The following is a 25,904-nucleotide window of genomic DNA, read 5'->3' as shown; positions in this document are numbered from 1 at the left end:
ATGACAAATATCGGAGAAAAAGGTAAGATTTTTATTAGCTGTCTATAGGTGTAATTCATATATCAGAGTAGAACAGTAGTTTACTAGTAGAATTGAGAAATAGTCTAACTTACAACAGTTAGATTTGTACTTTCTTTCTTCCTCAGCACCTTTTATTATCTTGCTGTTCCCGAATGTTGCCTTAGCCATTACAAACAGAGATGAGAAAAATTAGAATTTTTACTCTTCTCACTGGCTTTCTGATGTGTCAACTAAATCCTTATATTCTGGTTTTTTTTAAAAAATGTATTCATAGTACAGAAAGCTCTTATAAAAGCAGGGTTTCAGAGATGAGCAGTGTATTTGTGCAGATGCAACATACTTAAATGGGAGGTGATTTTTTTTTCTGCATTTTCTTTTTAACATATTTAAAGAAGTAGAATCATTCAGATGTGTAAAATTGTCAGAATATAATAAACCTGCCTAGTCAGCACTCACTACAGTTCCTACCCTGAGGCTGTAGATTAGTTTTAGATTGTTTTTCCAGATACTATTTTAATATTACAGCACAACATGGAAGTGTAAAGTGTAAGGCTGCAGAGCTTTTGGAGGAAGAGCTTTTTATGTTTGTCTAATTCCAGCAGATTTTATTAAGTCATTGGCAACTCCCTCACTTAGAAAACATGTTTGTCAATTAAGAAACATTTTCTTGAAAAATTTTTTTTCAGTTCAGTGATCTCACCCCCTATATGAGTACAGAAGTGTTATCTGCAGGCACTGAATTTCAGTTTCTTATTGCCTTGTATTCTGTGGGAGGAGAAAAAAAGTGAGTTGATGGGCATTGGTCACAAAACACATTAAAATTATCAGCAAAATCCATTGGGGAGCATTACATTTTCATATTTTCACTCAAAGCCTTGATGGTCTTCAGCCAGTCAGAAAAAACTTACCCAGGCTGTCCTTCTGCCCTAAGATTTTTCAGGAGAGAAAAGTGGGAAAATGGGGCTCAGCCATACTACACGTTGCCTCAAATTTCCAGGCAACTCTAGCTGTGCTAGCTAGCTGTAAACTGGTTGCCTTCAAGCAAGGGATACACCTTTTGGGTTGGGATTTGTTTTGTTTGGTTCACTGGGGGTTGTTTTGGTTAACTGGTTGGTTGATCAATTTTGGGGATTTTTCCAGAGAAATGTAAAATAGAAAGATTTCTGTCAGGGAGCAGCAGACAGCTCTTCTTTAACTGTCTCAAGTGAAGTGAGGTTCTTACATTGGACTCTGAACACCCAGGGAGCAGCTGGGTAGCCCAGGGTCTCCATCGCAGTGCAGGGAAACTGGTGGGCAAATAACCTGGGAGGAGTGACCAGTCAGGACCAGGGCCAGCCTGGGGAACTGAGGTTCAAGATCAAGCAAGATGAGCTTGAGTCTTGTTCAGACATCAAAGGGAGAGCCTTGGATAATGTCTTTAGGCATTAGGCTTTTTTTTTTTTTTTTTTTAATATGTGAACAATTTTCTTGTCACTCAGTTACTGGGGAGTTTTTTTGCACCAATAAAATGCTTAATGCAGATCAGTAAGTGCATCATGTACAGAACTGAGGTAACTTTGCTCTCCCTATATGCCATGAATGTACTGTTGCTTAAAAAAATACTGATTTTGCCTGAGTAAACTGGGTGTTTTTAGAGTTCATAGAAATGTTCTCATAACAGCGGGGACTTTTCTTGTCCAGATGCTTATGCAAGCAAGACTGACAAGATGGTCATTTAGTGTACTGTGCTTTGTGTGAATTTCAACAGGATCACTAGGTTGGAAGAGACCTCCAAGTCCAACCCAGCCCTAACACCACAGCTAGACCATGGCACTGAGTGCCACCTCCAGTCTTTTTTTAAACACATCCAGGATAGTGACTCCACCACCTCCCTGGGCAGACCATATCACTCTTTCCGTAAATGTTTTCCTAATATCCAACCCATATTTCCCTTGGCACAGCTTAAGACCGTGTTCTCTCATTCTGTCAGCTCCTGCCTGGAGAAAGAGACCGACCCCCACCTGCCCACAGCCACCTTTCAGGGAGCTGTAGAGAGTGATGAGGTCACCTCTGAGTCTCCTTCTCTCCAGGCTAAACAACCCCAGCTCCCTCAGCCACTCCTCACAGGGTTTGTGTTCCAAGCCCCTCATCAGCCTTGTTCCCTCCTCTGGATGTGCTCAAGTGTCTCAATGTCCTTCCTGAACTGAGGGCCCAGAACTGGACACAGAACTCCAGGTGTGGCCTCACCAGTGCCCAGTACAGGGGAGGAATGACCTCCCTGCTCCTGCTGGCCACACTATTCCTGACACAGGCCAGGGGTACCTTCTTGGCCACCTGGGCATGGCTGGCTCATGTTCAGCTGCTGTCACCAGCACCCCCAGGTCCCTTTCTGGGCAGTGTCCAGCCACACCATCCCCAGCCTATAACATTGCAGGGGGTTATTGTGGCCAAAATGCAGGACTCAGCACTTGGACTTATTAAACATCATCCCATTGGACTCTGCCCATCCATCCAACCATTCCAGGTCTCTCTGCAGAGCCCTCCTCCCTTCCAACAGATTGACACACACTCCCAGCTTAGTGTCATCTGCAAATTTATTAATGAAAGACTCAACACCCTCATCCATGTCAATAAAAATACTGAGCAGAACTGGCCCCAGCACAGACCTCTAGGGAGCCCAGTTCTGTCATTTATTTATGCTGATAAAATTTTTCTTTCAGTTTATAGCCATGGCATATGACTCTTTGCCCCATCATTCCATAAGTTTTGTATAGAGCTGCACCTCAGATTCTATTAGCTTTTGTTTATTATTTTTAAGTTTAGTGAATAAGAGTAAGTATTTACAATGTTCCTGCTATTTGAATAAACAAACTTCAACACCAAAAGTATTTATTCAGTGTTACTTTTGAGTCAAAATGGCAAAAAGTAAGAACATACCAGACATCTGTTCCTGCACTTATATGCACCATCATGCATGTGTTTTAAAGAATTCTGTAGCCCTGAATAATATGGCATATAAAAAGACTCCATCAGCTGACCATACAAGGGCAATATTTTGGATCATTAAATGAAAGTACAGAAATTTTCCGTTGTGATGCTTTTTGAGGATAGGAATTTTTGGAAGAATACTATTTTGTTGTCATTAGAGTAAGTTAATCAGGGGATATGAGTTCATGATTTATTTCCCGTAGTGAATTGCTTGTACTAGGGTGAGAACTTTTAAATGGAAATACCTATCAACCTATGCCAGACTCTTTGAAAAAGTTACTATTGCCTTCTGTATTCTAGTAAAACAACTCAGCATGCTAAATGTTGATTCTCACCTATTAAAAAGCATCAGAATAAATGCTGACTGGCTCTGAAGAATATAAAGTAATGAATGAATACTTGAATTTAAAGGACCTGTAGGTTTTAAAAACCATCCAACTGTCCTCCCTCTTAAAATCTAGGAAAACAAATTAACTGGATATGGCTACTGCTCAGGTATCATGTGCATATTCACCCCAAGAATTCCCTCACACTTGTCACTGTCCCCTTACATCCTTTGGGGGCCTGGGGCTTTTGCTGGGGGAGGCAGAGTTGGGGTTTGCACAGCCAGCAGTCTCCCTTCAAGGGTTATAAAGCTAAAAAGGCAGAGATGCATCAGTTAATTAGTATTTAACAAATGTGTAAAGGAGACTGCTTGCTAATTAATGGTGGGGCTTTAATAGGCTATTAACCATTTTCCTCAAATTTCTGTAATCTATGTAGACTGTATCATGACCTTCCCCACACAGTTTGTATTTGTCTTATGTAAAGTTGCAGTGTAGTATTTTTGTTGCAAAGCTTTTCCAGAGCCTCTGTATTTATATATCTGTTAGAGAACTATCTGTGATGCCTGCAGGCACTGTTTGTAAGTACTACAGTTTCACTGGTCTGTTTGTATTAATTCTGTTCCCTTCTGATTTTAGTTGTGTGCCTGGTTGCTTACCACATATTTTTCATGCTGTTCGTCTGGTCATATTGGAAAACAATCTTTACGCTACCAATGAATCCTTCAAAAGAAGTAAGATAAACTTAACTTCTGTTTATGAAATAGCCTAGCCAAATGCCTGATTTTGTAGTGTGTTAATAACTTATTTTCTGATCTCATGTAGTTTTACTCTCTGTAGAAAAACACAGATGGCAGTTACAGCTTCTTAATAGGAGTCAGATTGCAGTCAGTGTAGTGACCAAGACAAAAACAAAAGGTAACAATTTCTCTAATTTTTTAATAGCTATTTTAAAATGAGATATTTATGGTAGAAGAAAAAATCCTGTCCGCTTGAAAAAGATGAGTTATTTGAACTAGCGGCCTGTACCTTTGCCTTTGGAATAGCAGACTTTTATGTGGGCAAAAATGTATTTCCCTGTGTTTAAGACTTATATTTCTTGTCAGCATCTGTCTGTTGTCCTCTGAATTAAAACTTATTCTCTGTCTGTTTTGGTATGAAGGAACTTTTGGATTGTGCTGGGAGTGCACATTAGGTAAGCTGATGGTGGGAAGCCACAGCTGGCTAAGCAGGAAGGGAGCTGGTAAAGAACAGCCATATGAAAAAAGAGGTCTGGGAAGTTCCTCCATCAATGGCCCTGATGGAAATTCTGCCCATGCTGCCTTTTATAGCTAGCACAACTTTTTGGCCTCTTCCATTCTGTCTCTGAACAGAAACCCCCAAGTCCTCAGTAGGTGCTGTGTTACACAGCCTCTGAGGTCAGGAGGAATCATGCTATGGCTGCCCTGTAGTTTGAAATTCCCACAAAGCAAACACTTACTTTGGCATGGACTCAACTCTAGCTGCTCTAAGTATCAGCTCAACCTAAAATGAATAGCTTGTGATTTCTACTGTCTGTTGTGTGGAGGTTCTTATCTGAATAGTTTTCATTCACTACTAGGGTATGCAGTTGTGAAAGTGAGTAGATAATTCAAACTAATTGCCATCTTCACTGGAGTTCACGCTGCAGTCTTTACTACAGCCTGTGGTGGGTAGGAGCAAAATAAATTAAAAACCTATTTCATTTGGAAATTACACAGCAAAATGTATGCATGTATATGGTGACTGTACTGATCATTAGCAGGGCTTTCAAATCATTGGGCTGATGCCAATAAAAGCATTTTGACAAATCCTGCTGATTATAGTCATACAATGCTACTAGAGAATTTCAAATGAGATAGGAAAAGTACTGTAATTGAGTAACAGAAAGCAATGTGTGGTGTTCCTGCGTTCTTTGAATTTACACAGTGTTGCTGCCAGCAAGTGACATCTTGGTTGTTCCATATCTGTTTCCTATTCTACTAGAGCAGTATTTAAAAATTTTAATTAGGGTATTTTGTAATGTTAAATTACTGCTTGGCTTCCATATTATTGGATGAAATCTGCAAATAGAAAAAGAGGTGTTTTCAGGTGAAGTGAATTAGCAAATGCTCACTTGAAGAGTAATGCGAAATTACTCAATACTTTTGCGTTTTGTTTTCATGAGTGCTGCAGCTGCTTTCTTTTAAGCTTATTTCAAACTTTTACATGTAAAGTAGGTTTTGAGGGGCTTTACTGTAGTGTGTGCCATTCTTTACTTGCACCAGCTTTATACAAGCACTGCATGAAGATGGGAGTGGAAATGGTTACCCAGGCATGAGGGCTTTAGATGTAGGACTACTCTGAGGAGCTATAAAGAAAAATGGAACAGTAGCTCAGTTTATATCAAATGAGCATTAAAAAAAAAAGCATTCTAAACTAAGTTTCTACAGTGAGAAATCTTACGTATCCCAATATAAATCAACTCAGATGTTGGTAAGTGTTCTTGCAAGGGAAAAAAAAGCGTTGACCTGAGAAACTCAAGTTAAACAGTGAATATCCAGCTTGACTGTGGGCTTTGTCAGAAAGGGTGGAGTGGTTCCTTCTCCGTGGAAGTGAGAATTGGCTCCTAACTGCATGTTTCTGTCTGCTTTCCTATTTTTATATGCAACACTTTCTTTTAGGAAAAAAAAGAAATCAATATTATTGTAATGACTAGCCTTCCTGTAAACATAAATGCTGTGCAGAGGGCTTCTGTTTCTGGCACAGGATGGAGACATCTCTTCCTGCCAAATGTGGCTATCTTTTCAAAGGTGATTTTGTATCATCTTTCTCTGATAAAGATAGCAAAGACTTCTGGCTGTTTCTAGAAGCTACAGTGACAAAGCTGGCTATGTTGCTGTGTTGCAGAGGACTTCAGAGTTTAAGAAATTTGTACTACTTCATGTACACTAAGCATCTCTTTCAGTAATTTTTACTTTTTCAGCACTTGCTAAAGCCATGTTTGTTATTGTTTTGGGCAGTGACAGAAGCTGGCATTTTATTCAGGAAGATATTCAAGATATGGTTATTTTCCCATACAAGAGACATCTCTTCCTTCTCTCTGCCAGTCTCTAAAGTAAAAACATATCCTAACACCTGCATGAAGAGAACAGCAGTGACAAAGAATAAAAGGAAAAATGCCAGACACCAGAGGAGAACTAAAGCCTTTTTTTCTGCTATTACTAGTAGTGTATTTTCTTTCAGTTAAACACTGACATCCCTAGGTTATATTCACTAGTTAATATTTACCATTGCAGAAGTAAATTGACTGCCCTTTCACAGGAGTGATAAGATCTTGCTATTTCTCTTGAAGAATGTTGCTTAATACTTCTTGAAGCATTCGTCATTGCATCAATACCAAATCAGAAGTTAATTTGGTCTTTAGTCACCATAAAATAAATTAGTTATCGTGGGAACACACTGGGTTATTTGCTGTAATACCCTGTACACATTGCTAATCCATCTTTAGATAATGAATATTTATTCCTCTTTATACATCTACAGTTACATATTTAACTTGGAATTTGCTAATATTTCTTTCATTTTAAAAATTATTCCAGTTTCATCTATCATATTCAGACAAGGAGTCCCTAGAGAGGGAGCCTAGAGGTGAATCCCAGCAAGAAGTCTTAAGACGGGCAGCCAAGGATCTTCCTATCTACACACGGACAATGTCTGGAGGTAAATAGATGTTCAGGAGCCTAACAAAAGCAAGTGTCTTGATGTACTAGTTAAACTAATTAAAAAAAGAGTTTTCAAGGGTTTGGATAGGAGGGAAGAAGTGGTTTTCATATTTCATAAAGTGTTCCATGAAATTTAATTTTAGCTTTGTGCAGCTACATTTATTCAGTGTATAAAGATTGTTGGGAGGTAAATTGCAGCATACAATATAGGATTTTAAAGTGGATTGACAATTACTTCCTTTTGTTTTCAAATTGATATTAACAAATAGCTTGTGATACTAACAAATTGCTGAAGGGACTGTAGCAGTCATTAACTCAGTCATTTATCATAAGTTAAAAATAGAAACAGAATCACTATCTGCATGTCATGTCTAGCTAGATAGATCACAGTAAGAAACAGTTACTTTTACTTGTTGGTTGTTCAGTTGCAAGAAAAAAGATCTTCCAAACTAAGAGTTAATCTAGCCCTACTCATATTGTCAGGTTTTGAATGCTGGCTAGCTAAGCAAATCCAAGAGATAATCTCACATAATGAATTAAAGCTTTTAGAATAATAGCTTAAAATAGCTATATTGTTGAACAGACTTTAACATTTTTCCAGTCTAGTGAGGGTTTTGTAGGTTTTGTTGGTCAGTTGTTTTGCAGAGCTAAAAGGCTGGGAAAACAAAAAAAAAAAAGATTATTATGATTAGCAGAGATTGCAAAAACTGAGCTTTTTGGAGTCTGATAGATTCAGCGTTAGAAGTGGTTGAAGAATGCTTTGGTATTTGCAACTGACTGTGATCGTGCTGAAATGCCTTCCTGGGGGTTCTGCTGGGCTGAGCTGGTAGTATTTACTTCTGCACAGACTTCAGAAATCAAAATGTGTAACTGTACATTGAAATCTAATCTTGGAACTTTTTTCTTTAGCAATCAGATACTGTGACAGATGCCATCTTGTAAAACCAGATCGTTGCCATCACTGTTCAGTATGCGACAAGTAAGAATATTTTTTAAATAAGTGATTTTTTTGATTTAAGCAATTTTTCTTTCTTAGCACAGAAGCTTTTATTTTTTATGAATAGATTTTTCAGGCTTCATATTTTGGCAGATCCACTTTTTTCCCTTTTTCTTTGATTTAGTTTTTATTCACTTATTTCTAAGGAAGTCTATAGCTTAGTCTAATTCATTTCATGACTTCCTCAATGCCAGCTTGGATTACATGGTTTTACACATTCTTTACATAATGGTTAAAAATTATAAATACTATTAAAGAATTTTCTGTAAGAATGTAACCAAAAATAGCTGATAAAAAAAATGTGCTTTTTTTGTTAGAATCTGAAAACACATCACTCTCCATCTCAATCTAATCATGATATCACTTACATCTTACCTGAGGTAATAAACTTAATATCCTATTTTTTACTGGATAACTTGCAGGTTACTTTTGTTTAAAGAAAGAAACAGGCAAGCATTTTCCCTTTTCTAACTGAGGCCATAAAATTAAAATTAAGTTCTTGTTTGTCTCACACAAAAGAAGTTCTTATCCATACTCTCCAGAGGTCTGATTGCTTTCTGATTTAATCTTTCTTTTGGCTGTTCTCTCTGACCCTTCTCCAGTTAGCTTGGATGTCTGTGTGTTTCTTCACTCTTACCCCCAATACTTTATGTATGTAACTTTGAGAGAGGACATCTCTTCAGAGGGTGATTTATTCTTAGCTTTAAGGCTGTTCCAAATACTCTCCAGCTCATCAAAGGTTCCAACACGATTGTGAGTTGGAGAAGACATTGTTTTGTCCAGGAGGGCAGCAGAGGCGCTGAACGAGAGACGGAGTTGAGGCAGGAAGAACATGTTGGTTGTGTTGTATGGAATGGTGGTTGCAGTGTAAGATAGGAACATTGTCATGTGGGGTTCTAGTGAAGAAAAAAGGTGACTTGTTATCCTAAAAAATGTGAGTGAAATTTGCAGGATTGCAGGATGCAATTAGTTAACGTGTTTTGTAGAATACCTTCATTTTGTCCTTACATTACTAAAATTTCCTCATTTCAATCATATCTGATTTTCTTGTGAACATTTTGTTAATGGAGAGTGATTAATTGCAAAAGTGATTGGGATTTTTCATACAAGGTAAGCCCTTAAAAACCTTCTCTATTTTCATAGAAAGATGTATATATTTCTATAGAAACAGACCATGTTCTTGGAAATATATTTAATTGTATGACTACAAAATAATTGAATTAGCCCAGTTTCTAAGGCTCTGCCAGAAAATAAACAGTAGTTGAAAATCCTACTCAGATTGAGGACCAAATGCTAAAGTTGACCAAATCCTATAGATTGCATTTTCTTACATCATGAGTTCTTGACATATCAAATGTTTTCAGTTTGGCTTAGCTGCCAGTTCTTCAGTTCCCTTGCAAGTAAACTGTATTGTGTGAATTTAAAATAGATGTATTTATTAAATACATTAAATACCATATAGGAAATATGGCAAATTCTGAATCTGTACGTAAATAATTTAAATCTGGCATGTTACTTTGCTTCTGACAATTTTTTTTTTTCTTCTGTCTTTTGGTGATGCTTGGAATTCTGCTGGGGCTTTTTCAAGATGCATTTTGAAAATGGATCATCACTGCCCTTGGTGAGTGTACTATTGGGTTTCTTTTCTTATGTTCAGATTTGGTAAAATACACTTTTGTGGGGCCTGCCATGATGATGATGCTTCAGCATTCCTGGAGTTAGGAATGTGTGAGATTACTGGTCTTGCAGAACTGTTGGAGTTACTTACTGTATGTCCTCTTTTCCTAGTTATGACATACAGAAAGAATTTGTTAATTTATCATTTTGCTGGGACCTTTGAGTTAGGTACCTCTTTATGTTTTTACAAGTATGAATGAAGTTGAATTCTTTAGTCTACTTCAGATCAGTGAGAACTTCTTTTAAGAACTGCATCTTTTCTTCATAGGGATTGAATATTACTGTGCCTTAGTTGAAGTGTGAGGTGCTAACCTAGTTTTAAAATGAAAGGGCAAGGCTGTGCCTGGTTCCTTTTACCAAAGCTCCCAAGACAGCTGAAGTGGGCTTGCTGGAAACACCAAGTTACCACTTTGAGTTTTATGGGTTCTTTGTTTTCTTTCGTTCTTTCTCCTCTCTGCCTCCCACCCTCCCTTGTTTTGCTGCCGTGTCAGCCCACACAGTGATTTTGTTCTCCTGTCTCTTCTTAGCAGCCCTTGCTAAGAATCAATAGACAGCGTGTATAATTAGTTTTATGTCAATTTGGCAGATGTATCTCACAGAAATTATTGAAGATAGTTGCTTAGTAAGGTCCAAGTTTACAGGATTGAGTGGTACAAGGCAGTTCTTCACCATATAAAATGATCAGAAAAGTAGAATCCTCTGTGTTGGACAAACTGAATGGTAGATGGTTCTAAGCAATTGTTTTGACACTTTCTTATATCGAATTCTAGGAAAGAGGAGGCTTTGTCCTGAAGCACGGGTGGGTGCTGAGCTCCACCTGTTTCTCTTGGTCCTGACTACAGCATCTGCCATAATGTAATTTAATTTGAAGCATCTCATCCTCTTTTGCTTCTACATGGTGGATACAATTGAAAGAAATAGTTATTTGTGTAGGGTAGAGGTTTTTTGTTGTAGGGATAATGAGCATGTGAAAATTTATCATGTTCAGTGTTAGTAGTGTGCTTCTTAAAAAAAAACCCACAAACAAGGCCACAACAAACCAAACAGGTAAAACTATTGAATGTGGAAAAAAATTCTTAGAACAAAAAAGACAGTTTCCTTTTTTTCAGCTTTTTAATAGCTGCCTTGTTGAAAGCTCTAAGAAAAACAGTTGCTAGGCTATTCCTGACAAAATAGCAGTGAAAAGTCTTGATATGACTAGTAATACTCAGTATTATAAACACTTCTTATAAGGTTTGTGGTCTCTTTGGGAGTTTTGTGTTTTTCTGTCTTAAGACATTTACATGAAAATGTTCTTCATGTTAGCTTCGATTTCAGAATAAAAATCCATTGTATCAAATAACAAATCATAAACACTACTTAGGTTTTGTATAAAGGGACAGTGAAGTGTTATTTCACTAGAGCAGAAACTTCTAGAAATACTCTGTTTTCCTCTCAGTAGTGTTTGCTTACTATACATGTTTGCACTCTTTTTAATCTAACAACATAAACATCCCCAGTTTGAGAGAGTATGCACACTGCTCATTGGTTTTAATCTAATAAGCAATGGGTGCAAAAACTAAAATAAAATAGAGAAGGTAATTGAAAGATGTGTAACACTTCCTGGAGAAATGTTCCTTTTGCAGTAGAAAAAGAGGTATTGTGCATTTTTTCCTAATTTGAGCAGATGTGCACAGTTCCTTGCTCACCCCAAAGAAAATAACTGTGGAAAAGATGAAAAATTTTTGAAATACTGCAGATGTGCTGATCAAGCTTTATAGTTTCCTGTAAAGACCCATGTTTGAAGGTTCTTAGGAAAATATATATGACTATTTTGCCAACAAAAGTAAGGGTGCAATTCAATATAATGGATGGGTTTTAGCCTCTCTGAACATCACTAGGTTTTGCTTTTCATGTTGTGATTTTTTGATGGGAGCAAGTTGGGTGGGAAGGAAAGGGGAAAGAACTCAGGTGAAGCTTAAGGAGGGAGAGCAGGGAAACAGCACTGAGAGCTAGCTCTAATTTAATATTCTGCCAGGAGAAGGATTTCTGGAGAGAGGAGGAGTAAAAATAACCTATGGAAAGTAAGACGAAGCTTTTAGAAGGCAGAGGTAATGAGAGGTTGTCATGTCCTAGCCCCAAGTCAGCTGTCTTCTGCTCTCTGGGAGTCTTTGTTTTGGCTGTCACTCTTGTGCTAATGGGAACACTGATAAACAGAAACATTTAATGCTAACTGCCACTAACTACTCTGAAATGTGTAAGTGATGCATTGGTGATTTCTAGTGCTGCTGCTATTCACTACGTACAAATGGAGCTGGAGGTGGGAACCAATGGCTTGAGGCATCACCAAAAATACTGTTAGTATATATCACTCTTAGTACTAACAAGGTGCATTTAGGAACACCTTAGGAATAACTCAAAACATCTCTCCTTCATCTTTTGAGTAATCCAAATAGTTAGCATTTCCTAACAAAAAGCATCCTAGTGATGCTTTTTGTTAACTGGGTTGCATCACCTTCAATGCCTTGCAAATTATTTCTTTGCCTGCCATTTTCAGTACACTAACCCCTCAGACAGGAATAATACATATTCTTTTTGTACTTGAAAATGCAGTGTTTAAAATGCTAGCTGTAATCCAAATAGTTATTCTGGACTGTTCTGACTGTATGAATGTTTTGCTGCAATAACATACCATTATTTAGCCATTTGCTGGTATATTTATCTGTTTTTCTTAAAAATGTTAGCCTTCAAATCTAACCACTGTTCTTGAGGTTTAAGATTTGATGCTGCATGCTCAAACAATACAATTTCAAAACCTTGGTGTTTACTTTCTCTTCAGTCTTCTGAGGGACTATTCTTTTCCAGTGACACCTCTGCAGTCTGGGGCCTTGTCAAAAGGGAGCATAATAATTTATGCAAGTTTATTTTGACATGTGCATCATGTTCCATTTGCCACGTGCAAAACAACAGAAGTAAATCTATCTTAGATTCAAAACACTTCATCTTCGGGGAATAACATTTCACTTGATATTTCTTTTCTCACATCAAGCAGTGTCTTAAGTAAGAAAGCTCAAAAATAAGTAGCATGAAAGGAAAGTAGGATTATTGTCGAAAACTTGAACCAGAATTGTTTGCAGTTTATCATGGAATTGCTTACTTGGACATATATAATGAAAAAACCCACTTCACTTTGGAGAATTTTATATTTTTTCAATAAGAATAATGATGAGCTTAGAAATATATCTTTTCTTAATTAGATCAATCTGTTGTGAGTGCTTAACTGTAGTTAATATGAATGCTTAGCTATTGCTGCATGTTTAAATGACAATGCAAAATTTATGTTTAACCAAAGTGTTATGTTTTGTCTGAACAAAATTTAGAACAAACTCTGACCCAACTTGCTACCCACCCTGAGAATGGGTAACAGTAATGTACAATGAAAATTTCTTTGCTATTTTAAGATTTTACCCTTACCTGATTAGCATGTCTTCTGCCATTAACCATCACCATCTCCCTAAAGAAGGGAATAATTGTGGTAACTCGTCCTGCTCTTCTGGAAGCTGAAGTTGGGCCTCACCACACATTCTTCTATTTATTATTTTTTTGTTGTTGAGAATCATTTATCAATACACAAGTTTCTTTATGGATATAGTCTTCTCTTATTTGGCTGATCTTTCTGACAGCAGAATCAGTTAGGTTTTTTTAAACTCATATGAAGAGTTCTGTCAAGGTTAGTGCAAAGATAACTTTGGTTAGCTTCTCAATGCAACCAAATAAAAGAGGAAGCAGTTTACCAATGAGGTGCCCGTGGGGAACACTCCAATATTTTTTCATTTGGTGTAATATCATTATTTGTTTAATAGAGCTCTAAAATTCATAATACTTAATATGTTTTCTCTAATGGGAAGCTACTAAAGGGTGCTAAATGCACCCTCATCATCATAGTGTATACTAGTTGCTCATTATCATGTATGAAAATCTTTACAAATGGGAGACGGGTGATCTTAAGGCCCATAAGTGAAAATGATAAAATGAAATTTATTTTAATATTTAGATATGTTTTAGATATTATTCTCTGTCATGTTGTCACTGATAGGGAATGTTTTCTATTCCAGAGTAGCATTTCTCTCATTATTTGATGTAAATATAAATATTTTTGGGAGTCTCCTATGAATGCTCATAGTTTGAGAATTTTACTAAGAAGTTTTATAATATGGGAAGTTTTAAGTATATAGTATGATTAATGAAGGAGGATCTGGATTAAATTGGACTGCTTTTATTCTCACAAAGTTCAGTCAAGTTTCAGTTCCTGGCATGTTAGTCTCCCAGTTGACATGCAGTATGCCTAATGGTGTAACACCTGCAAAGTAAAAAAAATAGCTACCTGCTATCACATTTACGTCAGCTGTGATGAGAACAAATTTCATACCATAAGTGAAAATTTGATTTCAGTGAGCTGTTGCAAGAGGTGTTACCTGGTAAAGTTCTTTGGGCTTTTTTGTGGTGGTGGTGTTTTGATTTGGGTTGCTACGCTAATTTGAGGATTGAAACTAAATCCATTCCAGTAGCTTAAGGCATCAGAGATAGGAAGTAAAAAATGGTTTACATGCTGGTATAAATGTTTTTAGAGTAAATAACTTGAATTTAAATTGATTGGATGAAAGCAAGGAAAACTTCCATGACATTTTATTTTTACATGTTTTTTTGTTTGTTTTTATCAGGGTGAACAACTGTGTAGGATTCTCCAATTACAAATTTTTTCTTCTCTTCTTGGCTTACTCGCTACTGTATTGCCTTTTCATTGCTGCAACAGATTTGCAGTACTTTATCAAGTTTTGGACAGTAAGTACCTAGATCTACAAACTGTCTTTAAGTGTGTGAAGTTACTGCTGTGCAAGAAACCTCAGATTCTAAGGGGACCTACAAAAAAAATCTAAGGACAGGCATTTTTACAAGGACATGTATTGGTAGGACAAGGAGAAATGGCTTTAAGCTGAAAGAGGGCGGATATTGATGAGGTATGAGGAAGGAATTCTTTACTGTGAGGGTGGTGAGGCACTGGACTAGGTTGCTCAGAGAAGTTATCGATTCCCCATTCCTGGAAGTGTTCCAGGCCAGGTTGGATGGGGCTTTGAGCAGCCTGGTGTGGTTGAAGGTGTCCCTGTCCATGGTGGGGCGTTGGGAACTAGATGATTGTTAAGGTTCCTTCCAAGCCAAGGCGTTCTGTGATTCCAAGGCATTACTTCATAAAATGGTATCTCCTAATGTCATGTACAAAAGTATAGCCTATATATATAATCATAGCCTTAATTTTTTACAAATTATTCTTCTCTAAGAGACACTTCAAAGTTCAGACCTGAATTTCAGGTCCTTGCTCTCAGTATTTCCAGTTTCCCAAAAAAGGACCTATTTCTTTAACTTAGATGCTGTCACCAACCTAATTTCATGGCTGTCTGTACATAGAATGTGTATAATCCATTTATTGATATTCTTGCTGTGTGGTGTATTTGTCTGTGTACTGAATTTGATTTGGCTGAATAGAGGATGATTAATAATCAAATGAAACAGCTATTTCCCCAATTCTAATGGCTTTTTTTTTTTTTAATTTTTAGAATGGCCTTCCTGATACTCAAGCCAAGTTCCACATCATGTTTTTATTCTTTGCTGCAGCTATGTTTTCTGTCAGTTTGTCTTCTCTCTTTGGGTATCACTGTTGGCTTGTCAGCAAGAATAAATCTACATTAGGTAAGTGAATTTAACGCTTCCATGTTTGACAGCAAAAAATAGATAATAAATGCATCTTATATGCATGGGGGTAGTGGAGGAAATGGGTAATTCTACACAGGTTCCTTGGATCTTGGTTAGAATACTCCTGAGTTCTTCTGATTTCTGGAAATTTTGACTCTTTCTCTCTTGCCCCAAAGGGCCAAGTTATTAATAAATTTAATGTTCTTCCTCTTGCTGCTTTCCACCTGCAGTTTGTTAATAGAAACTGAATAAACTAAAAAAATTAAAGTAAAATCAAGATAAATTTCTAATAAATGTTAGATGGACTACTACATGCTTGCACACATAATGCTTGAATGCACATGTGTCTGATCACAAAACTTAATACATAAATAAAGACTAGAATACTTAAGTGCCTGTTCTCTGCTGCATGCTGGAGTAATAATGCCAATTTGCAATATAGTCATTAAAATTTCTAAATCTCTAAACGCTTTCCTGTTGACGTAAGCTGATTTAAATTAGGCCAGTGAATTAATCTGTTTTTCCCAGTTCTCTCAGGATTTGTTTATGATGATTTTGGTGATTAAAGGAAAACTTTGAAAATAGGTATCTGTATGACTGGAAGAAAGCTTGTTTACTTCAAGATTTCCTCTAGGATTTTTTTAATTTCTTCATTATTCTAAGAAATCATTGACTTTGAACAGTTTTTTACTGGTATTAATTTCTGTCTAGGTGTAAGTAGAGAAAAGTTTTATTAAAGGTGCTAATTTGAACAGAATAAATTGACCTGTTTATGAACTGATCTTAAAATTTTAATGCAAAAACTTTGTTCAGAGGTAATCATAATACATTACACTTCTAATTCAACATTTAGTGTTTTCAAAACAAATGGAATCCCATACTGGTATAACATGTTTCCTGCATACTTAAGTTACTCAAAAAGGTCTGGGTGTCTCTTCCCATTTTACTTTAGGAGATTGCTCAACATGTGAAGCCCTAAAAAACTCAGTCATTTGGTAATGAAGCCATGATAGGCTTTAAGTGTGAAAGTGCTTAAATCATCCTGGGAGCTCTTTTCCTGTCCTAATAGGGGTATTTAAAAGGGTGCCCCCATTTTCCCTTCCCCCTTCTTTAAAGCCCATTGTAAATGAATGCACACTGCATGTGGAAGGTCATTTCCAGCAGTTCCTAGTTAAGGTCTGACTGTAGAAGGACAGTCTCAGCATGGTTCTGACAGGCTTTGTGGGGCCTGTGCTGTCAGGCCATCAGAGCTTGCCTGCTATGTACAGCCAATTAATGGAATTAAATGGCTATCAGTTGCTTGGTGGAAGGTGAATAAAATTTCTGCCTCAGGCACTTTGCAACACTTGCAGCTATATTTAGCCCTCTTCTCCAGAAATTTAGGTTGGATGGCCAGGGGGAATAATCTGGGTCTATGAGCAAAAATGTTTCTTAATGCAGTGGTAAAAACACACAGTATTTTCATACCCCAGTGTGTGAAAGTCTTACTACTAAAGCTAACCTTTTCTTCTTTTACATTACTTTTTCTATAATAAACCCTTTGTTTAGGTTTTTCTTTCTTGAACACTATCTGTGGTATAGTCTCATGCTGAAATCTTCATATAAACATATCATGCTTTTTTAAAGACTGAGTTCCTCACTCTTCCCTGCCTTGATGAGGGAGGAGGGTGAGGGTGACTTCCACCCTTCCTCAGCCATTGGACTTGCTCCACACTCACAGTGCCTGTGTGGCACTGACTTTGGCTTCCAAGAGTGCGCTCGTTCTCAGGTTCCCAGTCATTTGGGCAGTGACATTTCTCAGCCTTTCCTCTTGGGTGGTGGTACCCACAGTGCAATTGCCTAAGTACTGGTGGGAGACTTAAACGTGCTAACCTGCAAAGAGGTCTAATTAATCTTTTTATTTTAAGAGGTATTCAGAGCTCCCATATTTCGTCACAGAACAGATAAGAATGGCTTTAGCCTGGGCTTCAGCAAAAACCTAAGGCAGGTGTTTGGTGATGAGAAGAAGTACTGGTTGCTGCCTGTGTTTTCAAGGTATGCTGTTCCAAATGCTTCATTTGTTTAAGCTGTTAAATAACCAGGGTCCTGAGAGTTTGGGGGATGGTTATTTTTTTGAAATAAGATATACTTGAATAAAAAAAGTTCTTCAAAGTTGAGAGTTTTTTTTACGTATGACACTAATTCTGACTTCTTCAGTTTAGGGGATGGTTGCTCCTTTCCAACTTGCCTTGTTAATCAGGATCCTGAGCAAGCTTCCACACCTGGTGGACTTAATTCGACATCCAAAAAGTAATCTGCTTTTTGTTACCCATTTCAAATAGTTGATTTTTTTTTTCATGTGCACACATAAACAGAACAACATATAACATACTTAAATGTGGCAAGCAAATGAAGAGTATCCTTTTAATAAATCCAAGTCAAATTTTAACAGTTAAGCTGTAAATCAGGTAATCCTCAGATTTGTATTTAAATTTATGGAAATGAGGGGGGATGGGTTTTTTTCCCCCTGGTGCTTTGTCTCGGTTCAGTGGCATCCCAGGACCTGAATTTTTCACACTTGCCTGACAATCACTATTACCAGTATTCTTTATGCATACATATGAGATGGTTAGTCAGTCTGCCTGTGATACAAATCAGCCTTGCATGGCTTTTGGGGGACACCTGCTTTTTCTTGTCTGGTGAAAGCTGCTTCATATGAGGGAGTCATCCCTAATGGCACTTGGGCCAAAGGGCAGGAAGCTGAATATAAAGTGTTGTTTCTACTGATAATAGAACATGTTTTATTAATTCTCATCCTTAATGGACGTGACGTCTTTAAAGTGTGAAAAGTATGCACATTCTCCTTTAAATGAATTCATATTGCATCTTTTTTGAAACATTTATGTAATGAAAATGCGATCAGTATAGGGAATATGTGGCTAAGAAATGATAACGGAATCATAATGACAGTCTTTTATTCATAAAAGAAATATATGACATTTCAGCTAGCTGTTTACTGACATTTTATCTTATCCCAGCATTCTGTAGCTTACATTAGGAAAGAGATTTTAGAGATGTTCTCTCCACTATTTATCATGTTAAGTTTGTTGTAGTGAAGAGGAATATAGGTAAGAGTGCATTTGGGGCTGAAGTACATGTATTATTACAAAATAGCTGTCAAATTAAAAATCCCTGTGCTTTTTAGATTGTGCTTGCACTTGTGACAACTACAGTGTAATGTATGTAATGATAAAAAAGTAGTGATTCATCAGACAAGAAGCAAGGTGAGGTAAGGAAAATACTGCGTATGACAAGCTGTTTGTAACGTGCGGTAAGATGATGAAAAATTACTGCAGTTCACTAATGTTCTTTTTATTGGCACTACAGTGAGAACCATCTGTTTCCTGCAAAGCCGTTGCGTGATTCCCAGAGCCACCTACTTACAGATACACCATCTTGGTCAGAAACTGCTGCAAAGGCTGAAAAGGGCAAAGTTGGTAAGGAGGCTGCAATGATTTGTGCTGTGTAAACGAGTTTTGGAGGATATAGTGTAACAATGACCACAGTCACATGGCTTGTATTCATGAACCAAAATTCATGAGGGTTTTTTTAAATACATACTTGCAGGGAGTTCTGTGTGTCAAGCTGCAGTTAAACCTGGCCAAGGAATATCAGAACACTGATACTAGTAGGTGCTGATTATTTTTTAAGCTAGGCCTGATAGCACCTTTAGAAGCAAATTGCTTATAAAGAGGTGACACCTATTTGCAGCTAGTGAAAAGCTATGTGATAGACATGGGACAGGACTAGGCTTGGTATTAGAGTAATGACATTAAAATGATTGTTAATTCAAGGTTGTATTATTTGCTGAAATAGACATGAAACCTTTTCCTGTGGGAATACTATTTTTTTGTCTTTTAAGGTATGAGTAATCCTGCATTAACCATGGAAAATGAAACCTAATTTCCCTTAAAAGAAACATCTGAATATGTAAGGAAAGGTATGTTAATATTCTCTGTATTTAATATTTTATTCGATGATCCTTACCATTTGAAGAATGCACAAAAGAAAATTACTAGAACACTTCCTATCTGCTTTCTTCAATTTTTTTACTATGTGTATTAGCACATGAATTCATAGTTTTAAACTAAACCTATTTCTTGATGAGTCATGTTTGCAAGTTAGTTTGATCTTTATACTCATTGATGTTTAGGTAATAGACCAATTATTATTATTATTATTATTATTATTATTATTATTATTATTATTATTATTCCCGTTCTTTAGAAATATGCTGAAATTGTGAGTATTCAAGCTGTTCAGACAATATTTGTAACACTTAAGTTTGAAAATTAGGCTGATTCTTAACACTGAATGCAAAGATCATAGCTTTGTCTCCTAAAACAGGTAACAGTATATCAAATGATGAAGCAAAAAGGATTTAGTCTAATATATAAGCTATTAGTGTCTTGCTGTGGTCAGGTACTGAGATGCATCCTATTTAATAGTAAAAACATGCTGCCTACTGAAAGACAAAAGGTGTCCATGTGACTTCCTGAGCATGTAATCACTTGTGGTCAAAAACTGCTGAGATTTTCTTGATTTCTTGCATTGATATCTTGCAACACAGACTTCTCAGAAAGCAGGTTTGAGAAGCAGCTAGTAAATTCTGTTAGGTGCATAACAGGAGTCGACCTTTTCCTGGGTTGTGGAGAATGAGCACAATCATCACATTAACTCTAGTACTTGAATATAGCTAACTCCACCAAAACTTACAGAATTATATTATTTTGTATTTAAAATAGTATAAAAAGTTTGACTCCAACCCTGAGAATTTCTGCATACCAAATGATTGGTATGGAGGAGCTGTTCCAGCAAGGCCATTTCTTCTCTGCTGCTGGAAGCACCTTTTCCATCATCCTAAAAATGTGTCTTAAGTCAATGTCCTTCATTTATGTGTGACACGATTCTTGGACGTGCTGTCATGGCTGTGAGGTTGCTCTTGATCCCTCATGGAAGAAATGAAAGGCATGAAAAGTCATCAGGGAACTGCAGTGATTGTTTCTAGACCCATTGGGAATGGTATTGCACTGTCAAGGCAGATTATAAAATTAGTAGGTGTGCAGATACCAGCAGATGGGCCCTTGTACCAAAAAGTCCCCTAAAGTTCAGTTTGGTTCACAAGAGAAATTTAAAAACCTCTTGGCCCTTACATTCTGGTTTTGTGTTCAGTGATGAAGACACAGTTCCAGATATAGGTACATCTGCAAACTTGATGATGATGTGAAGTGTTAGAGGTGTTGAAAATGTGGGTGTCAGATGAACAGAGTTAAAGAGCTGAGCACAGGAAACTCAGACGGTGTCTGCAATTTTCACTGCTCTGTGTATGGTATTTTAATAGAATATAAACTCCTCATTCAAACCCTTCGTTCAAAATGTAAAATATTACATTTCTGCACTGTTTAATCCATCAGTTCTTTCAGCAAAACAACAGCTTCTGGAAAAGACTGAATTACTTACCTTCAGCTAGTGTAATGTCTTACGTATCATCCCTAATTAAGAGTAAAATACTGGAGACAGACTTCAAAGAAACAGGTTATTGGATTGTTACAGAAATACCATTAATTGCAAATAGTTTTATCAGGTTGGAGTTCTACTTTCTGAAGTCCTAACACTTTATTTACTTAAGTAATAGTTTTTAACTTTAATATTTCATTGAAGAGTGTGTGTACATTTTGTTGGAACTTTGTCAGTCAGATTACTCTGAATATCAAACGTGGTCTGTGACTGTTCTAAAGATATTAAAAGTGGGTGGGTTTTCCCATCAGTTTAGCTTGATAAACATCTTATGCTCTTGTTAAATTCTTTTCTTCTTTTAATCCAGTCTGAGAAAGAGTTGTGTTTGCAGTCTGATTATTTCATTCTGTGGGGTTTGGGGGCTTTGTTTGGGGTTGTTTTTTCTTTCTGGAAGCATCTGTTTTGAAATGTGGCTTTTTAAAGAGAGACTACTTTCAGAGGAGGTTATGTTCCAAAGAGTAAGTCTAAAGTCACATTAAGGGGCTCCTGGAAGTTGGTTTTGCCTCACTTGGATTCATGCACTTTCAGAAGGGTACTAAGGCCTGGCAATTCTCTGGCATGAGCATAAGCACCAGATTGGATGTACCCTTAGCTCAGATATTTCTGTGTGGCAGTTAAAAGTTTCTGGAGAAGTAACAAAAAAGATAGATTACTGTCTACATATGTGTGACAAACAGTTGCTGGAATAAGAACCCTTATATAAAAACTTCTTTTAGCTACTTTGCATTTAACTTCATTACATTATTGTCAATATATGAGTTATATTTCTTCTTAGGAATTGAATAGAATACTTCTAATGGAGCTGCTGAATTCACTACAACAAAAACAAGCAATTTCATCTTAGATATAAAAAATACAGCCTGCAGCCCCTGCCAATGTATTAGAATTAGAATTTCTGTCCCACCAAAGGATCTCTTCAATATCCTATATCCTATAATCCTTCATATTTCAGCAGAGGACTAATTACCAAAAGTGCCAGATGTAGTTTACACTAATGTAATAGAGAATTGTTTTTTAATTATGTTGGTATCTGAAAGGACTGTAAAAATAGCTCTTGCCATTTTATAAGCTGGTGGCCTGCTTGCTGTGTAGTCAGTACTTATCACTGTCATTCTGAAGTGGATTAATAGCATATCTATGAACAGTCTTACTGGGTTCCTCTTCTGGGTTGGATTTTTACTCTGCTGTTAGTCACTTTTCCCTTCAAGTTCATGAGACTTGTTACAATAATTTTTAAGTATTCTTTGATTCTAATAATGTGTTTTGTGATTAATATTCTGTTCCAGTTTAAGAACAAGCTGTTGTTGGAAGGAAGATGCATTCTTCCAAATATCAGCCCTGTTGGCCAGCTGCTCCTGTCTGCTCCTCTATGGATGTGCTCAGAAAACAAACTGACAGATGATTAGCTGTCTCCATGTCACTGCTTGAAACACGAAACTAAACACACTACTTCTGAACCATATAAAGGATGTCTCAACTTAAAATTACTGGGTTTGAATGGTGAAGGATGACTGAGTACTAGAAAGTGGATAAAAAGAAGAGTCTGCGTTTACAATTGTAAAAATTCAATGGCTGGTTTTACTTTGATATTCAGCACAAGAAAAATGTGACCCCCTTACTATCAGTTCGTGTTCTTGGCTTGGTTTTGAAAATCTATCTTTTAATTCAAATTGTTGTAAGTAGTTGATTTTAAAATCAATTTTTTGCACTACTGGCTTTGTGAGGGGAGAACAGCCAGTGTTGATTAGGAATAGTTTAATTGCTTGGTGGACTGTATTTTCTTTTGAGCCCTTGATAAGCAATTTTTGAAGATAAGACCTAAGTGTCTTGACTATTTTTGGAAAACATTTTTTGGAAAACATTATTGTAAAAACTCTGTTTTTCTTCAGATCTGCACTACCAATAATTTGAGAAGTTGTTGAGAAGGAAAAGAGTCCTTTGGTTAATTGAATGCCAGAGTGGGCCACTCCTCGGTGATGCGATAAAAAGCCTGTGTTCAGATGGGTAATATGTAAATGAAATTGGCCAGCTGGGGATTTCGATGGAAGTGTCACAGAATAGTCCTATGAAATGGGATTTTATTGTCCCATTTAGAGCTCTTACCCCTTTGGGAAGCAAATGTTGGCCCTAAACTTAGATCCAAAAGGTATTTTACCGACCTGTTAGTTACCGAGGGCCATTGTCTTTCAAGCTCCTAATTTCCTATTAATCAGTATTTGTCTCAGATTTCTTTCTTCACTTTTTCTTCAAGACACTGCCTTTTTTACTGAATAACTTATTGAGTACCATGTACAGTCAAGGAGACTGTTATAACTTGTGATATTTGCATTTACAGGACAATGGACTTTTGATTACAAAACCAAAAAGCCAAGCTGCTGCACATAGGAAATCCCATTCAATTAAGTTAGGAGCTAGCAGCTTTCTTAGGATCAGAGTTTACTGACCAGAATAAAAGAGGCATTTTTGGCTTTCAAAGTCAAGGAAGTTTTAGCAACACAAATCTAATTGTCTTGTGCCTTTTGTATACACTATATTTATGGTATCAGTGTTTACATTTAAATGCAAATTTCTGTTCTGAAAACAACTTTAGGAGGAACTTAGTTATGCTTTCTAGGGGGCTAGATAAAAAGAGGACTCTAAAAAGAAAGGTGAAAATCTCTGACTATGCTGAGTTCAGTTGAAAGAGGAAAGTGCTTCTATTATCAAACCCGAGTTACTTAGTAGATTGGTTCACAGTATAAAGATGCTAGTCATTTGTTTATGGAACTGGCAGCAGGACTAAGTGATATAATTCTGAAAGCAAAAGATACTATCATTAACTCTTCTACCAGCAGGTAACTTCAAAATTTGTCTTTCTAGGGTTTGCAACTTAAGTGATAGCTGGTGTAGCAAAATGTGGCTTTTTTTTTTTCTCTAGTGAGGGAAAATGTATTTATTTTACTTTTTCTTTTTAAATCTAAAAATTTTACCAGCCTGAAAACATCTGTTTATTGCCAGAAGTGCCAGAGTGTGGATCCCTTGATGTAGAACACCTTTTTTAAACTAGCATGAAGGTAGCATACAGTTTACATGATGTCTGCAGAGATCTAGTAACCAAAAGATTTTTTGCAGCTCTTTATTCAGTGTTGTTCTGTCAGCTTACCTCATATTCATGTTTGTTTAAAGGCAAACTTGTCAAGGGATAAGGGGGAGAGGGAAAATATATTTTTTAACACTTCAGGTTCTCAATCTTGTAGAGTCTTGTTTTTTATGCAGTTAGGTGAACACAGGGTGGATTTTCATGGGGCATGCATTTAAAAATACTAAGTAGAAAGTTGAAATTCAGCTTCAGTGTATCTTGCGCCATATTTTTATGTAAAGACATACATAAAAACATAAAAAGATTTCTTCCCCAGCAAAACACATCATGGAAATGGATCTCTGTAATACAGATGTCAGTCTCTCTGTGTCCAGGGCTCTGAGATCTCTCAGTAAGGCTGAGGATCATTGTAGAGAAAGGACAGGGATAAGGGATCAAGAAATGCCTGGCTTCTCCACGTCTCAGAAGTCATACTCAGAAAGCACAATAGCCCTAAATAATCTGCAGTTTTGTTGCAGTCAGAGGCTGTCCCCCTCAGAGAAAACTGGTGGAGGCATGGGAAACAGACACTGATGAAGGGAGGAGAAAGAAAGGATGGTAGCTCAGAAGTAAACACTGAGTAGATCTAAGCCAGAGGGCTGTAGCTACATCTGCTCTCTGGATGGGCATGAGCTGTATCTCCATGCAGAGCACTGTCAGCAGGCTTTGAGGGTTCCTGGCAGTCCTCACTGTGTAGAGTATGGACAAAATTGAGCTGATCATGCTCCAAAGTATAATTTCTGATGATGTGACTGTACTCTTGGCTTTAAACTCTAATACTTTCTATAATAAGTAAAAATTCTCTTTTTGACATACTGACCATTGTCAGTGTTACAATGCATGCAGGAGAATTTGTGAAGAAGTCAGGGTAGCAAGGATGCAATGTTGTTCGTCTGCCTACACTGATTCTCCTGTCCTTTATATTCTTGCTAGGCACTTTACTACAGCCTTTTGTGTAATTTCTGTATTTTTTTTAAGGAGTGCTTTTTACCTACTGTACAGTTACTAATCTACTTTTTTGCTAAAAAGAAAATAATATCCCTGATATTTGTCTAGAGGTATGACTGCATTTCAAACTCTAGTGGAAACTGGATGAGTTCTGCAGACTCCTCAGATGGGCCCAAGTCCCAATGACAACAGAATTAAATTTATTTTGTATATATGTAAACAGTCATATGAACCATAGCTCCCTACATGTGTAAAAAAATTCTTTTATTTGTAGGTTAGAACAAATCCAAAACGTCTGCACCTGAAGTAGTCCACACATACTCTACTGGTGATGGAGTACTCAAAGTCTTCACAGAGAACTATTTTTGTTATGAAAATGGAACACAATCTTTGTGAGCAGTTAAGATACAGCTGCTGTTACGCACTTTAGTTCTTTAAATGGAGAAGAAAAACACTGTCCAGTTTAGGTTACAGACTGAAAGTTCTTTAGTAGACTGTGGCTGGGCAGGTAATGAAACACAAACTCACAGAGGTTGGAAGGGAACACCACTGGGGTTATCTGGTCCCTGCTCAAGCAGGATCATCCTAGAGCATATTGCACAGTATGAAATACAGATGGTTCTTGAGTATCTCTTGTGAGGGACACTACAGAAAGGAAACAAGTTTGTCTCAGTGTGTGGAGTGCTGGACCAGTTTTCATTATTTGGACTGAGAGTTCTTCCCCTGGTTCAGTTGACTGGTGTGTGGAGGGGTGGGGGGAAATATATTTCTACATAAATTTAGTGTATAACTTTACCACTTGTTAATGTATTGCTCACATAAATAAATGCTTCATGTTCAGCATGCCA

General features: G+C 37.0%; 1 protein-coding gene across 2 annotated transcripts; it reads left to right on the top strand.

Moving 5' to 3' along the window:
- ZDHHC2 (zinc finger DHHC-type palmitoyltransferase 2) lies at positions 1-25,904 on the top strand. Of its 2 annotated transcripts, XM_033513421.1 has the most exons (12): positions 1-22; positions 3,951-4,045; positions 6,911-7,031; positions 7,943-8,012; positions 9,619-9,651; positions 14,408-14,528; positions 15,299-15,431; positions 17,342-17,468; positions 17,631-17,723; positions 18,801-18,910; positions 19,336-19,413; positions 22,277-25,904. In XM_033513421.1, exons 1-11 carry the CDS (start codon positions 1-3, stop codon positions 19,374-19,376), a joined length of 966 nt encoding a protein of 321 aa, XP_033369312.1. In that variant the 3' UTR covers positions 19,377-19,413; positions 22,277-25,904. The 2 variants fall into 2 exon arrangements, with proteins under 2 accessions (XP_033369312.1, XP_033369313.1); XM_033513422.1 differs by lacking the exon at positions 9,619-9,651.

This window comes from Parus major, chromosome 4, assembly GCF_001522545.3.
Source record: "Parus major isolate Abel chromosome 4, Parus_major1.1, whole genome shotgun sequence".
Classification (NCBI taxonomy): Eukaryota; Metazoa; Chordata; class Aves; order Passeriformes; family Paridae; genus Parus; species Parus major.
Note: the sequence above shows the minus strand (reverse complement) of the source record. Positions and strands in the feature narration are given on the sequence as shown.